The sequence below is a fragment of the Mesitornis unicolor genome, unplaced genomic scaffold (genome assembly GCF_000695765.1).
Source record: "Mesitornis unicolor isolate BGI_N332 unplaced genomic scaffold, ASM69576v1 scaffold12606, whole genome shotgun sequence".
NCBI lineage: Eukaryota > Metazoa > Chordata > Aves > Mesitornithiformes > Mesitornithidae > Mesitornis > Mesitornis unicolor.
In genome coordinates this window covers 4,220-19,390 of record NW_010190334.1, presented here as the reverse complement: position 1 = coordinate 19,390, position 15,171 = coordinate 4,220, and the positions used below count along the sequence as shown (strand labels likewise).

General features: G+C 44.2%; 1 protein-coding gene across 1 annotated transcript in view; it reads right to left on the bottom strand.

Annotated features, from left to right (window-relative positions):
* Nucleotides 1-2,340: 2,340 nt before the first annotated feature.
* Nucleotides 2,341-15,171, bottom strand: part of SLC25A43 (solute carrier family 25, member 43) — a 15,566-nt gene continuing 2,735 nt past the window's right edge. The window contains exons 3-4 of the mRNA XM_010186373.1: nucleotides 3,650-3,784; nucleotides 2,341-2,445 (exon numbers count right to left, since the gene is read on the bottom strand). Of these exons, the coding sequence (XP_010184675.1) occupies nucleotides 2,341-2,445; nucleotides 3,650-3,784 (240 nt within the window). The remainder of the gene's footprint in view (nucleotides 2,446-3,649; nucleotides 3,785-15,171) is intronic.

Below are 15,171 nucleotides of genomic sequence, written 5' to 3'. Positions count from 1 at the left end.
GGCAGAGCACGGCTGCGCCTCGGGCAGGAGGAGGGGAGGCGCAGAGTCTGCTCGGAGAGGTTCAGGATCAAGTCCAAGTGCCCCACCTCATGGAACCGCAGCTGAGACTCGGAGACCTCTCCCATTGCTGTCCCTCTGCGTGTGCTATATTCTGGGGGTCACAGAGCTCAGAACGGTGTGGATTCCCTACATCAGCCACACTGCTGAGCTCAGCTGTGAGGGGGTGCTCAGAAACCTACTGCCACCCACCACCTCTACTGCATCCAAATGTCACCTGAGTTAAGAGTTCACCTACCTAAGAGTCATCGCTGCAGTTTAGCCTTTGCTATTAACTGGTTCTTCACAATCACACATCATTTTACACATTAGTGACCTACTGCTGAAGCACTTTGCTTCAGTACTATCTTAAATATTCTAGTGTCACCTTCTGGGGGATTTCTCATGCACAGATGTGATTATGCAAAGTAGAGGCTTGGTTGATAAAAGGTTAGTAAGTGATTTATAGATTGCAGGAGTACATTACAATACAAAGGTGCTATTAGCATATCAGAGACAAGTTAGAGGTAACTTTTTGACTCACTTGACTCTTACCAGGTTTGAAGAGCTGATCAGACATTCATAGACACCCATCACTCAATCTTTACAATCTATTTAGAAATACGACGTTAGTAAAAAACATACAGGTATGCTTCAACGAGGTAAGAGCACTCTTTAGAAATCTGTTTCTCCCCAGCACACTCAGAAGTCACATCTCCTTATTCATACATCTCAAGTGTCAGTACCTGTGAGTTCTAGCTGCGAGGCAGGCCTTACAGACATCCCAAATCTTTCTGCAAATCTCTCCCCATAGTTACAGGCTGTTCCTGCATTGATCTGCCATTGCCTCGTCCTGTGACCTGGCCTAACCAAGCAGGTTCTGAGATTTACTTATTTTCACCCAGCAGGGACATAAACAGTGCAAAACCACACAGAGAACACTGTGTAAACTGACAGACAAATCCTGTGCTGAACCCAGGCTGCTGCAACTCAGGCAGGAGCGCGGCTGATGTGCACACACCTTGCCGAGCCGCTGTGACTCACACTGCCACAGCTCGGGGCCAGCGGCACAGAGGGCAGAGCCGTCTTCTCACGTGGAATCACGTGAGGGTTTAAGGTTTTCTATCAGAAGGCATGGGCTGAGGCTGTTTCATAGCTGTACTTCTACAAAGGAACCGGAGCAATACCACAGGTCCTTGGGTAGGATACCAAGATGATGCTTTACTGTCCAAAAGCTCCCTAGACTGGTCAGAGGCCTATTGAAGGGACTGGCACCCAGTGGTCTTGCAGTTTCTAACAACACAGAAACTATCTGTGGCTCTTGGATCACAGCAGTTGAAGTGGAAAGATCACAGGCTGTGTGCATGGGGGTATTCTGCTGGCAAGTCCTGAGCAGCACAGTAGGCCTGGGCCTGTGCACAGGAACTAAAATGCGGTTTAACATAAAAACAGAGCTTTAAGAATACCAAAACTACAAGGGTCATGGCTCTGAAATATCTAACACATTTAAGGACTGCATTTTTCAGGAAATATTTCAGTTAGAGAGCTTCAGGAAAACTATTTTTCAAAGCCTGAAATTATTCACGTATGTGCAGCAACAATGCAGGAGAAGAGGGGGAAGATTATCCAGTGCGCACTTAAGTTTGCAAGATTGTCATTCCAGTGCATTACAGTTCACTTTGCACATCACAGTTCTCTCTTGGCAAAACCACAGTTGCAGCAGCGTATTTTAACCTCTACACTGAACAGTCATACAAAATTATTATTCTCAAGTAAGTCTCAAAAACTGAAGAGTGGATTATGGAACATAACTGAACTAAGACTAATTCTGCATCTGCAGAATGTCATATCCACACAGCATCACCCAAAAAAGGAGACTTCAGTAGAAATTATTGCATGTTGTATGTATTCTAATCTATTTACAATTTTTGGGTGACTTGGTATCTCAGACTACTTTAAAAAAATAAATTTAAATTTTCTTAATATTTCTGAAGATACTCTCTCATCTCAGTTCTCTTGCCTTTCTGCAAGTGGTTTTATCTCAAAATGGCTATTCAGTACCAAAAAGCACCTAGAATAATGTAATTTCAAGTTCCAATAGCAGTGCCTTCAAACTAGCTGCATCTCTCCTCTTCAGTATATGCTTGCTACTCATACCATTTACATCCATTCAGCAAATGGGAGAAATAAAATATTCATTCCTCGGACTGGTGTCTCAGTACTAAAGCATGCCAACCACTGAAACACTGGTACCTGCAGTCCTTAAGAAAGGCAGTGTGTGTATCTGCAATGGACACTCCCGTGTCAGTTTTCAAGAGTCGATTTCCTTGGCTCAAAATTGTCCCTTCGAAGGAGCTTTAATTCTCTCAGTTCCTGTGGCTGTAAACTCTGGTCCACACCAGGAGTTAGCTTGTAATTTAAAGGAGATTCAATATAACCATTTCTGTACAGACAGACCCGCTTGCAGAATTCAAAGGTGCTAAACATAACACCGAAGTATGGGACAATCTGGTAAAATGAAAAAATTAAAAAGCAACATAAGATACAAAAGCAATGTTAGACTTACTAGTAACATTCTTAGTTTAGATGTTTTAAAAAAGGAAATTTCTAGGACTTCAAATCTGATCTGATCTGCCAACAGAGCTGTGCTCATTTATACAAAATCAGAGTTTGACCTTGAACTGGGCTGGCACCTGCAGCACGCTGAGTGTAGGAGTTATTATTGGTATGTAACTAATTATAACAATATTGTGAGGAACAAGGGCTGTGCTAGCCTGTAGATTATCACAACTTGTCAAATACCTAAGCAAATCCTAAGCAACCTCAGCAAATCCCAGTATGAAATGTGGGATTTATTCTACACACAGCAGAGTGACTGAACAGTGTTCTTCTTTGGCCCCATGCAGACTATCAGCAGCTCTGGTGCCATGTGTCTTTACACCAGCAAAGACAGGGCCAGGCAGCAGCAGACCATCACCACCAATCACATTGTCACCCAATTACCACTCATTATCTGACCTGCAGGACTCCATGCAGGTAATACCACAACAATACAAAATGTATTAATGTAAACTAAATTACCTTCTGTTTAAGCTGCTGTGTTCTATTTCATGCTTTCAACTCAGCACGGGCTGCAGTAACCGATATGCATGTATTAAATAGCTGATCAAAAGTGCTACTTCTGACTCCTGGGGACGTGGCTTACAGAAGCACAATCGTCTTTACAGCCTGGCACAATACGTCAAATTACTGGAGCTCAGCTGAGCAGCAGAAGTTGTTTAGCTGTCATAAGTGGATCACTTGCAATCCCCTGTCCGTACCCTGGCTTGCGTGTCAGCAGCACTCCTGTCTCTAAGGACACTCAAATGATCTTGAAAATTGTGGCATCTAGAAGCCAAGTTTATATTTGAGGAAATATGACCAAACCGAATTCCAAAAATGGCTCCAAACCTGCCTGAGGTTACACCTGTTCTGCCACAGACTCTGTCACCTATCGGCTGCTAACAAGGACAGAGGCACGTCATAAGCTTTAACTGAACCCTAACCCAAACTGCCCCAAAATGTGTCTTGATTACTTCAGGATAGTCTTATTGGGACGAAAGCAAAAGCTCACCTTGAGCAGACTGGGTGTGAGTCCACTCCAGAGTCCGAGCACACCCTTGCTCTTCACAGTTTGCCGGAAACAGTCAGCCATGCCATTAAAATGGACATCAACTGCTCCATAGTGGGGAAGCCAAGGACTCTGTGCCTGTTCAAGAGACACACAGGGGGATTTAGAACAAGCAGAGGACAACCAAAATAATTAAAGATAATTACTTCCTCTGTTCTGGTACATAAGGAACACTTAACACTAGGTTTCAACAGACTAATCTGGATTCTTCCGTCAACCCAAAAGAATCAGCTATTTTGCCTTGAAATACAAACTAAAGTGGGAGGGAATTCAACCTCTGATAGGTACGAAAAAGAAAGAGAGCAGTAATTTCACACAGCACTTCCTTTTGTGCCATGTCACTACTAGAAATAAATCCCACTCCCGTAAAGACAAACCATCCGAACCAGAGTCGTGTAACACATCGGCCTCACGCCTGCCAGCGGCTCAGGCCTGGGGAGAGGTATCTCACATTGCTGGCAGTGTAGCACCTACGAGGGAAGCCTGGGGCTGGCCCCGGATGCCACACTGCCTGCCTGTAGTTCGGATCAAGAACGAAGATTGTGCTGACTTGACTCTGGCTGCTGAGGCTGTGTCCACACTGCAACGAGAAGGGTGCCCTGTGCTGTGGGTTGAGTAGCAACAGCACAGCAGGAACAGAGAACAGAGACTGCATTCCAGGCTGTACAAATGCAGCAAGGGCTGTAAGCGAGCAGTTGGTGCCTGTGCTCTCGTATCTTTGCTACACAGTCCAGACCAATTAAAGTCAGCTTGGGAGCATCCTGCTGGACTGCAGCTACATCTCCAACTGCAGTACAGACAGCATCTGTTCACATGGAACAAGTGTAGTGGGTCATTTTTAACAGTAAAATCCTTCCTTCGTTAATCCCCTACTGCGTTAGCACAGACAGGATCACCTGACCTTGAATAATCCCATCCTTACCCATCTGTGCACATGCACCCATGGGTTTATTTTGCATCAGCAAATGAGGGTTTCACTCAAACACACGACAAGTAACGCACACACAAGTTGATCACCGCAGGGCATAAGTTTGATAAAAGCAGGACTTGTACAGTTAATGGACTGGTGAATAGGGATGCCATTATCCCCTCACTGATCTGAAACACCATGTGGTGCAGCTTTCCTTCTCTCCTTGGCCAGACTAACCTACAGCTTCACAGAGCTGCTAAGCCCACGACAAGCCTCTCGTAAACTGACAAGTAGTGATTACATCTTCTAGACGCCACAGCTGTAACATTTCACATACTTGGCAACTCAGATGCTGGAAATGGAAACAGATCAAAACTCACGCTTCAGGTATATAAGACAAGTTGCTAATCAAATAGTTTTAATGGTGCATCACCACCTTGCATTACTGGCAAGTCTACTGCTAAAATTTAGAAGCTAAAACACCACCACATAATCACCCCACATACTAACTGCACTGTCTTTATCTACAAAAAAAATCACATTATTTTTTTCTCACATTTTTTGGCATGACTGCAATGCATGTGAAATACTTCTGATGGCAAGGAACAGGTAGAACCATACAGTTTCCTTCTGACAGGGTTTTGGGAGGTGATTTTTGGGAAAGCAGCTGTCTGCATTGAGAAAGAAAGAACTGGGCTTCCACCACATCCTGATTTGTTATCTTCTGGATCTCCTTTATCATCTCCTGGCTCTCCTACCCCAGACAAGAGTAGGCCTGAGGATTTTATCCCTGGTCTTTTACACTTTAAGGAGGAGATAACAGAAGCATTTGCTTCTCTCTGAACTTTCTCAACAGTCTACCTGATTTGTAAGGGAGAGATCACATTTGGGGGAGAGAAAGCATTGCAAATGTTTTAACTGCTCATCTCCTTTGTGTCTATATTGGCCTTGTTAACTCCATGGGGCTACAGCTGTTTCCATAATTCCTAACTGTGGTGCAAGCTCCCACAGCTTCCTGTTTTAGGACTCAGAGAGGAAAATGTTATGGGATTTAACTGCTCTGATTTTACAGTATTATCAGCCCCGCTTTTGCAGACAGTTCATAGTAACAGAGCTAGACTGGTAGCGAAGGGTCATGCACATGTCCACTTTATGCTCATTTGCTACAAGGAAGCTCAGCTGTCTGCTTGGCTCTGTTACTTAAGGGATGCAAGGGTTTAAAAAGCCAATAGCTAAATCCCACCGTGAGAAAGAGAGAAATAACTTCTCAAGCCTTAATCCACAGTGTTTGAGAAACTCCTGCACAAAGACTCTCATGACTGCACTGTAGAAGACGCCGAGTGCTGCAACTGAGACTTAGTTCCACTGAGAATGGTAATATTAGCACCAGGGATGCTTAGAATCACAGAATATGAGGAGTTGGAAGGGAGCTTCAAAGCTCCCCCAGCCCAACCCCTGCCAGAGCAGGATCACCAGAGCAGTCACACAGGAACACGGCCAGGGCTTTGGGTGTCTCCACACAAGGAGACTCCACAACCTCTCTGGGCAGCCTGGGCCATGCTCCATAACCCTCACACTGACAAACTTGGTCCTCATCTTCAGCTTGAACCTCCTGTGCTCCAGCTTGGGACCATTGCCCCTTGTCCTGGCATTGGCCATCCCAGAGCAGAGCCTGGCTCCTTCCTCCTGACACTGCCCTTTCCCAATGGATCCCCAGGAATGAGGGCACCCCTCAGTCTCCTCTGCTCCAAGCTCAAGAGCCCCAGCTCCCTCAGCCGCTCCTCAGCAGGAGATGCTCCACTCCCTCCAGCATCTTTGTGGCCCTGCTGGGCTCTTTCAAGCAGTTCCTGTCCTTCTTGAGCTGAGGGCCCAGCACTGGACACAAGATTGCAGCTGTGGTGTGAGCAGGGCAGAGCAGAGGGGCAGGAGAACCTCTCTGCCCTACACCCACCCCTTCTCATCCAGCCCAGGATGGCGTTGGCCTTCTTGGCTCAAGGGCACATTGCTGGCTCATGGGCATTGCTGTCCACCAACACCCCAGGTCCTTTTCTGCCTGGCAGAAGAGCACCCAAATGATGTAAGTATGCTTTAAAATGCAACAGCAGTCACAGGAGAGCTGGATTCAAAACCCTGTTCTGCTTTCTAGACTGTCAGACAGTTTCCATTAGCTTTTTTGGTATAGGAAATGGGCAGCCAAGCAGTGGAGAGGGATAAGTTTCTAAAACACTTCAAGAAAGCAGGATTACTGTGTAACATGTGATTCCCTTCCTTTTTAAGTCCCTTAGTGGTAGGCAGGGCATGACCTGCCAGAATTAACTACAGGAGTTTTACTTAATTCCCTTCCTTACTGTACACATTGCAAAGGCACATATCAAAGGGTTTTGATTACAGCACTCCTGCCTACAACACCAAGACAGCAACAAGCACACTGCAGGTTTCAGCAAGATTCTGCACTCAGTAAACACATGCAGAACACAGTTAAAAAGCAGCAGGTATGTCAAATGCCCAGATTTCTAACTTGTCCACAGACACTGACCCCTTAAGAGATTTACTGAAAGATTATTTATAGCAGCATTCACCATGGTTGCAGTCATTTCCAAGCTTTCAGTCTCTGGGGTGAAGTATGCTTTGCCAGTCTTTCTGCTTTACAGGAGCGGTACGTTTCTAGGACCCTAAACACTGTATTTAAGTAACACTTGTCCACAGAACCTCAGAATCACCTGCTGCAGAACGCAGACTAAGAACTGTATTAGTGTGTAGTTAAAACTTCAGTATTTTGGAACACAGCTAAACAAAGGTAAAATGTCTTAATAAATTTAAAAAAATTGGAAGACATTTCATTTGGCAGTGATTTTAATAATAATAATAAAAAAGCTGTGGGTTTTGGGTGGTTCTGCATCATCTGAGCGTGTCTGCAACAGCGCAGACCTTGCAACTGCCCCACAGCACCAAAGCCAGAAAATGGAAATAACCAAACACATCTAACTAGTTTCTCTACCTCTTTTTTGCAGAAACCTACTATGACATACAAATTAAACTGCTAATTTCATACCAAAAATATCAGGTTTATGACAGAGACATTTCATGTTATGCACCCCAAAGCAGCTTGAATTCCTTTCTTTTTACACCCCTTGACACTATGAGCTGCTGCATGGAAACCTGTTTGTTATGAACATTTTTAAAGACTTCCCCCCAGGTTTCGGCTGCCTCGTACTGCAGATGGCAGGAAACAGAGTACAGCTCACTGCATTAACAGAGTGCCAAGCTGGCAAGTCATAGCAGTAGTGGGGCTAAGTTGCTAATCTTTTTATCTCCGATGGACAATGGGTTCTCTAAATGATTAAAGCACATCAAACACAGAATTGGCTCCAGCTGCTCTCTCACAAACAGTCTTCTAGCATCCAGAGGTGACCAAGTCTGCTAAGTCACGGTGATACATCACCAAAGTTAGCATTCTGCTCCACTTTGGCAAGCTGAACCCAAGAGAAAGACATGTATATAAGAAAACCAAACCTACCTGCACTCACTTTTTTATACTTTAAAAAATATTTAAATAAGTGTCATGACAAAGCTCAATTGCTGAAGTTGTTATCTGAAGACTCTTCACACACCATCTCTCCCACTGCCTGCATAATGAGGTGACTGCCAGAACAGCATAGTCCCATTTTGGGAACTAATCTCACAGACCCTTAGGCTTCCCCTTCAATGACCTCCCCCAGCCCCTCTCCTCCTTTCTTCCTCTTAGGATTGAAGAACAGATGTAGTTCAGCGCAGCCGCAGAGGGAACCGTGCCTACCAAAAGATCAATGCCTGGAATCCTCCCAAGGCTCACAGCAGCCACAGGGCCCGAGCAGAGACCGCTGGGCCAGGAATGGCGGCTGCGCTGGTTTGGCCACTTCAGTCTGCGCCCAGAGCTGTGCAGGTCACATTCCCACTTGCACTTCAGACCATTTTGGTTTGCTACTATCCGAATTTACACATTTCAGAGACTATCTGGAAAGACTTCCCTCTCAATTAATGTATTTTCCCACATGCCTTTCCTGTTTGCAAATCTTTTTTGGTACAAACATTTGCTATTTATTAATCTATTGAGTATGTAGTACTGTAGACGTAGAGTATGCAAGATCAACTAACTGAACAGCTGCCATAGGTGGCATGCTATCAAGATAGCAGATATAATAAAATTGCTTCATATTTATGTATCTTCAACAGATTCAGGTGTCCTACACTTCTGATCAATTGAAACAAAAAAGCACAGGAAGGCACTTTACAACACAGTTCAAGAGTTCACACTCTTAATCTGGAAGCTAAAATAAGAAGTCTTTATAGTCTGGGTTAATAAGGATACATGCAACAGGCAAGTATAACTGCACTCCAAAGGAAAGCGAAGGACACAGATTGCAGTTCTCATTCAAGCTAACGCCACTACAGTCCACAGAATTTCACTCAAGAGAAGGCTGAATGCTCGAACGAGTATTTCATTCCACTCTGATAAGAAGAACTAAAATGTAAACAAGTATTAACATTGAGGAAAAAAGCATGCATTCTCTCAGGTTAACCAATCCTTTCTCCTGGAGCACGGCATTATTCTGTAGTCACCACCTTCCCTGTGGCAGTGATTTACCCATGGTAAAGCTCACCAAAGGTATTCAGGCATGCGGGAAGGTGAAGGATAACAAGCTATCAGGAGGCAATCGGCTCCAGAGCAGCAGAGCAGAGCAGCTGACCTCTAGCTCCCTGCATTCTAGGAACACGTTGTCCTCTTCTCTGTAATCTGAACTGGGGCCAAATCATCTCGCCTTTCTGAGCTCAATGGCACCAAATGAGCAAAACAGTTGACTGCCTGCTCAGAAGTTTGACTCTTAGCTTTAATGTTGTACCCTGAGGCTTAACAGTTTGTTGCAGAATCTCTCTCCTGCTACTGAACCTAAGCTTCCCCTGCTTTTAACACTTGTGGGATGAAGAACTCTTTGATATGGAATATAGGGGTCTTTCTCCTCAAGGCAGTGCAAGCCCCTTGCACGGACACCTCTGGGTGGTTTCCAAATGCCTGGTGATGGTTCAGCCCAATCCTTACAAATGGGTGCACCGTTTTCATGCACACTAGCACTGGTTAGTTTAATGTTGCAAACCCTTAGCCAGACTAGCTTGGTCCCACACTTCACACAGTGAATAGCAACACTAGCTCGTGTATCTCCTGCTGTCTGTGTAGGAACTGAGGAGAAAACTAACATTTTACAGGACTGGGGATTTACAGAGGACACATTCTATTGGCTTTATATGGATGAGGTAAGGAATTACACCAAATCAAAATAAATCAGATAGAAAAGAACAGAGTTTTAGCCATAAAGTTTTAGCTCCTGTTTATGGTGTCTCTTCCATAATCAATGCCCTTACGTGCCACAGGCACACCACTCTAAGCACAGACAAATGAATACAAGAGTCTCCCATGTACCTGATGCAAAAGTACTCATGTTAAGGGTAACAGTGACAGGGGTCACTCTGGAGGTGGTGTTGTCTCCCCACTGAAAATCATGGCTGTAGTAGCAGTGTGCACAGCAGCGCACCCTCACCCCTGTCAGGCCACATCACCTTGGTGAGCTTATCGAGTTTAAAGAGGTGGGCTGAGTTAACCCACCTGATTTGCCCCAAAGCAGATTAAAGAGCTCTCACTCATACCACACTGCTCACAGAGCTGCGGAGGCTGCAAGAGGCTGTCAGCCGTGCTCAGCTGGCACTACCAAATCTAGGACTGGGAGAGGGGAGGCCATTTGGGTGTCTGTAAAATCACTCAGAGAGAAATGCATTCTGCCCTCCCTCACACTTCCTGCATTTCAAATGGGTACAGTGTGTTTTCCTGCTTTTCTTCAGCAGACAACTGCGCTGCAGTGCTAAGCTACTGCTGTAATCCACCTCAGAGCGAGTATTACGTACTTATCACAACAGGGTTAAAGACCACTGGATGTAGCACAAGCTGTCACAAGGCAGATCTGGCTGTTAGATCAGCCCAGTCCTGCTTGCGATTCTTGATTTAAGATTTTTTTCCTCTTGTCCAATTTTTCCACCAGCACTGCTCAGTGTTTCAACTTCACAGGCAGCCAGTCTTCGTGATTTGCTCCTGTGGAAGTCTGAGGATCTAAGAGAAGTGCTTCTGAGGTTTGCTCAGATGCACAAAAGCTGACCTAGGCTGGTACAGAAGGCAAAGCCCATGTTACATTTGGTAGCTTTTTTCAGGCATTGTCTCAACCATTTACTGGACCAAGTACTTCCCAAAGCAGCAGGGCACTACTCTGCAACAGCCTCAGAGAACGTGGTACAAAATATCTTTATAACAACATCAACAGAACAATACAAAATGCTGGTAGCTCAAAGCATTTAGACATAGGGAAAAAGCAAAGGAAGGAAGGGATTTTGCCAAAACCACAATCTGATGTCTATCACCTATTTGCTAATTATCAGAGGGGTCAGACTGGTCCCAAGTTCAAATACCAGCCTAAGTATGGGGTTCTGACTGATACCTGAACCTCAGCAGCAAGAAGGGGAGCCTGCGATCATAAAGAGAAGTAAGAAAAATAAGAGCTCACACTGCAGCCTCCCCCTCACACGAAGTATTTTTGGAGTTTTGTCTCTATCAAGTTTTCACAAAACCTGACGGAAGTTAATGTCTCTGAAACCTCTATTCCATTGTTAGGTTTAGTTGAAGTTGGACAGCAGGATCAAAAGTTATTTGGGGCAAGGACAGACAGCTAGCAACCATGTAGGCCTTACTTCCACAGAAAATCAGACTAAAAATGGTAATATTGCTCCTTATTTGCTTTCACACTATGGAATTTGCCACTCTGTGTGGTCAAATGGCTACATCTCTGAAAACTGTCAAGGCTCGGGCTCCCATGCTGTTCACTGCACGAAGTCGCAGAGCACGTATGCTTTTGAGAAGTCGTGTGAACCACATGACCCAAAAAGGATTTCTTATTTTTAAACTGGGTCATGACTCCAATAACTTTCATATTCCCAGCTGACAAGAACACAGATCTCACAGATAGCAGAGACACCGCAGCCTGAGAGCTTTCAGAGGCCACCACGCGGCCATCTCCAGTGACAGGAGCACTCTTTGCACGTTACTCATGTTTAAGCAATGCAGGAGCACTGTCTCTTCATCTCAGCAGGTAGAAGGTGCTACTCTAATGAACACTTAGAATTTCCTTTTCCAAAGCTTCGATTAACCCAGCTACTGGGTTCTTGTTAAACCGAGTTTTACCACGCAAGGAACACAGTTAGGTGACTATTTTTAAATAAGTACTTAGATAACAGTACTACTTCTAAAGAGAGACTTCAACATCTCCTTTAACTTGCTTCAGACTGAAAATGTGCTAACAGGGCACAAGATTGCATTTACTTTAAACAAGCTACCTTACAAAGGCAATGACTGCTTGGTTTTCCCCAGGTTCCTAAGAACTCACAGCATTTACCTAATTTACAACAGATTTCACCCTTGCAGAGCATGTTGTGTTTCAAAGAACAACAACAAAAAAAAATGCCCAAAAACCCCATCAAAACACATTGCAGATTTATAGGCAGCCAAGGCCCAACTGATTCACTTTTGTCACTAAAAAGAGGCCACTTCTTGGGTGACGGGTGGCAACAGCCTACAGCAACCAAGAACAGCGAGCCTGCTTGTTTATGGCAGTGGAGGGAATTCAAAGCCTGGATTTCAGAGCAGAAAAATCACCACTGAACAATGCTTTCCCTGGAGAGACGTCCTCACAACTTGAGAATGCTGTGCAGTCAACCAAAAATGTGCTGAATCCTGCAGTGTACTAGAAGTATGCTTAGTCTGTATTACAAGGGTTTGATGGCACAGCTATACCCGAGTAGCACTCACTGGCAAAGAAGAGTTTTAGATAAGTTTTAGTCACAGAAATGAAAACAAATTATACCAGAAAAATACGGGGACAAGACTGAGCTTCTGCAAACCATGCAAAGTTTATCCAGGTGAGCCGGTGAGGAGTCACTGTACAGTTGATGGAGCATCTGTGAAACTTTAGGGTCATCTTTGTGCGTTCTGCCTAACAAAACTATCAGAGTCACAGCTCAATTTGGAGCGCAGGCTGAGAAGGGTCAGGGGTATCTGAGCCCACCTCTGAGAGTCATGGGCACAGAAGGAAGTGCCAACCTTGGGTATTAGGTTTGTGCTGACCATTTGCATGTTTGTACATTTTCAGGCCTACACATAGCCTGGGATCAGTGTCATTCTAATAATAAGCTTCTGTGTGGCATACAACAGCTCCAGATTCATCTTCCCTAACTGAAATGCCAGAGCTTAGTCCAATATGCACTTATGAAGGTCATCACAGGCAAAAAGATGTGGGGAAGCAGAAACGTATTACCCATGCTTCCCTTAGACCCAGGCTCATCCATGCTGGTATTTCCCCACTGAAGATTAAAAAAAAATAAAAAGAAAAGTGTTCTTGCACTTAAATAAGTCTGCAAGGTAGAAGTGCAGTACTTGAATATCACTTAGATGCTAGATTTAACAAAGAATATGATACTGTGGAAGGAAAGCCAAGAATAAGAAACAGTCGTAAGGATATAAAGATCAGTTTTTGCTCAGAAACTGATATAGCATAAGAGTGAGTCAAGAAAGCATTTGATATAGAACATTCCTTTGAACAACTCTCTCCTTCACTAATCCCTTTCAACAGATGCACAACAAAAGCCATATTTCCATGCCAAAACATGCATACAGTACCTCTTAATTCTCTAACATGCCAATCAGGAGCAAAGTGAAAAAAGGAAGACAAAGGAATAAAATTAGGATAAGCACAACAAAGAGGACTCACATATTCAGTAAGACTCAACTCATATTAATTAACCTTATTTTTTTAAGAAAAACTATTCAAGTATATTTAGCAAATATAGCATCTTTGTAAAAAAAACAACCAACAAACCCAACATGATAATTTTAATAGCAGAGGGAGAAGAAGCCATGGTTACAGAGCAAATCTGACATCATAAATCATCACCAAAACACAGAGGAAGAATTGTTCACTGACAGTCAGCTCCTACTCCCACAGATGCCAGTGACAGAAGCTGCCGACGTCAGAAGTGTAGGATTCAGATATATAAAATGAGAAAGGATGAAACAAAATTATTACAACTGAGATTAAAAATAACACCTTAGCCTTCCTCCCATAGCGGAATACATCTTCTAGTCTGTGCAAACAATTCAAGCTTTGTCTAGATGAGGAGATGGATGGAGCTAAGTCTTTCAACTGCCTAGCGTGTCAGGCAAAGATCTCAACCGGATGTTCTGGTCTTAAGCTTGTACTTCATCCCAGAATCAGAGAAGACAGCTTCAGTTTTTGAAGCTCCTGAGACTGCCTTACAGCTCCCCAGTTCCCCATCACCAACAGGTCCAACTGGAAAAGTCGTCTTTGGCAATATGCTCCCTCCACCTGTCAGATCAGTGGGATGAGAGCGAGGGAACAGGATCTGATACTGACCTCTGCAATGTGCTGGGTTCCTCTTCATATACACGTCAGCAGTGTTTGTAGATTCAAAACAAAGCCAGCATTTCCCTACGTGCACTGCAGAGCGCTCACACCAGGCCCAGGGGTAGCTGAGGGCTTTGGTACACTCTTCTTATCAGCTAGAAAGGTGTATCGGAAGACGATGTCTGACAAAAATGGTGATCAGAAGTATTTGCTTCCCTGTTTTCTACAGAACACTGAAATGCCTTGAAGCTCTGTTTTCCTCTTCTTTGTTCTCCCCCTTTCTAGGTCCCATTGCATGACACCTTTCCTGATGCTGTCCTCTCTTCCGACCACCACCCTGCAAACTGAACAGGTCATCAGAGAGCACAGAGCTGGCCTGATCTCTGCGAGGTTAGGCCATACCCTGCTGCTAACTGTGAGAAACAAACTTCTTGGATGACCTTACATGGGTTCCAGCAAGCTCTTAGTATAAGCTTAGGTATGACTTTCAACAGGTCTCTTTTCTGGACAAACCTCTGTGACATATGCCACTTCCAGTACCAAAAATTACGGGCTTTCACACCTAGGCAGCTACTTCCTCTCAAACACCTTTGCCTTATCTCATGCCTTCCAAATAAATCACTGACCAGGGGGTGTCTCTAAGCCTGGAAAATCACTATTTAGTTGTTGCAGTGAATCTACGAGGAAAAAACCCTCTCTGTTGCTGAGCTTCTTTCCCCTTCCGAAGTGGTTTTAGCATATCCATTTCCTCTATATTGGGAATAAATCCAGTTCCCTTCTTATTCTAGAAATGCCAGTCAGAAGTTTTAAGCTTCCCCTTGGTGAAAGAGTGCAGCCTAGTGGCAGGAAAATGAAAGCTGGGCCTGTTCCACATCTCTGCTTGCCTGTCAAGACAAAGCTGGACACAGAACTTAACGTCACAGTTACAACTGAAATTCAGTTACAACTGAAGGTTACTTCTGAACTGGCTATGAAAACTGAATGTTCGAGTAACTGATGTATCAACAGAAAATATTAAAGGAGGAATAGCACAGTAAATGCCTTTTTTTCTTTATTCTTCA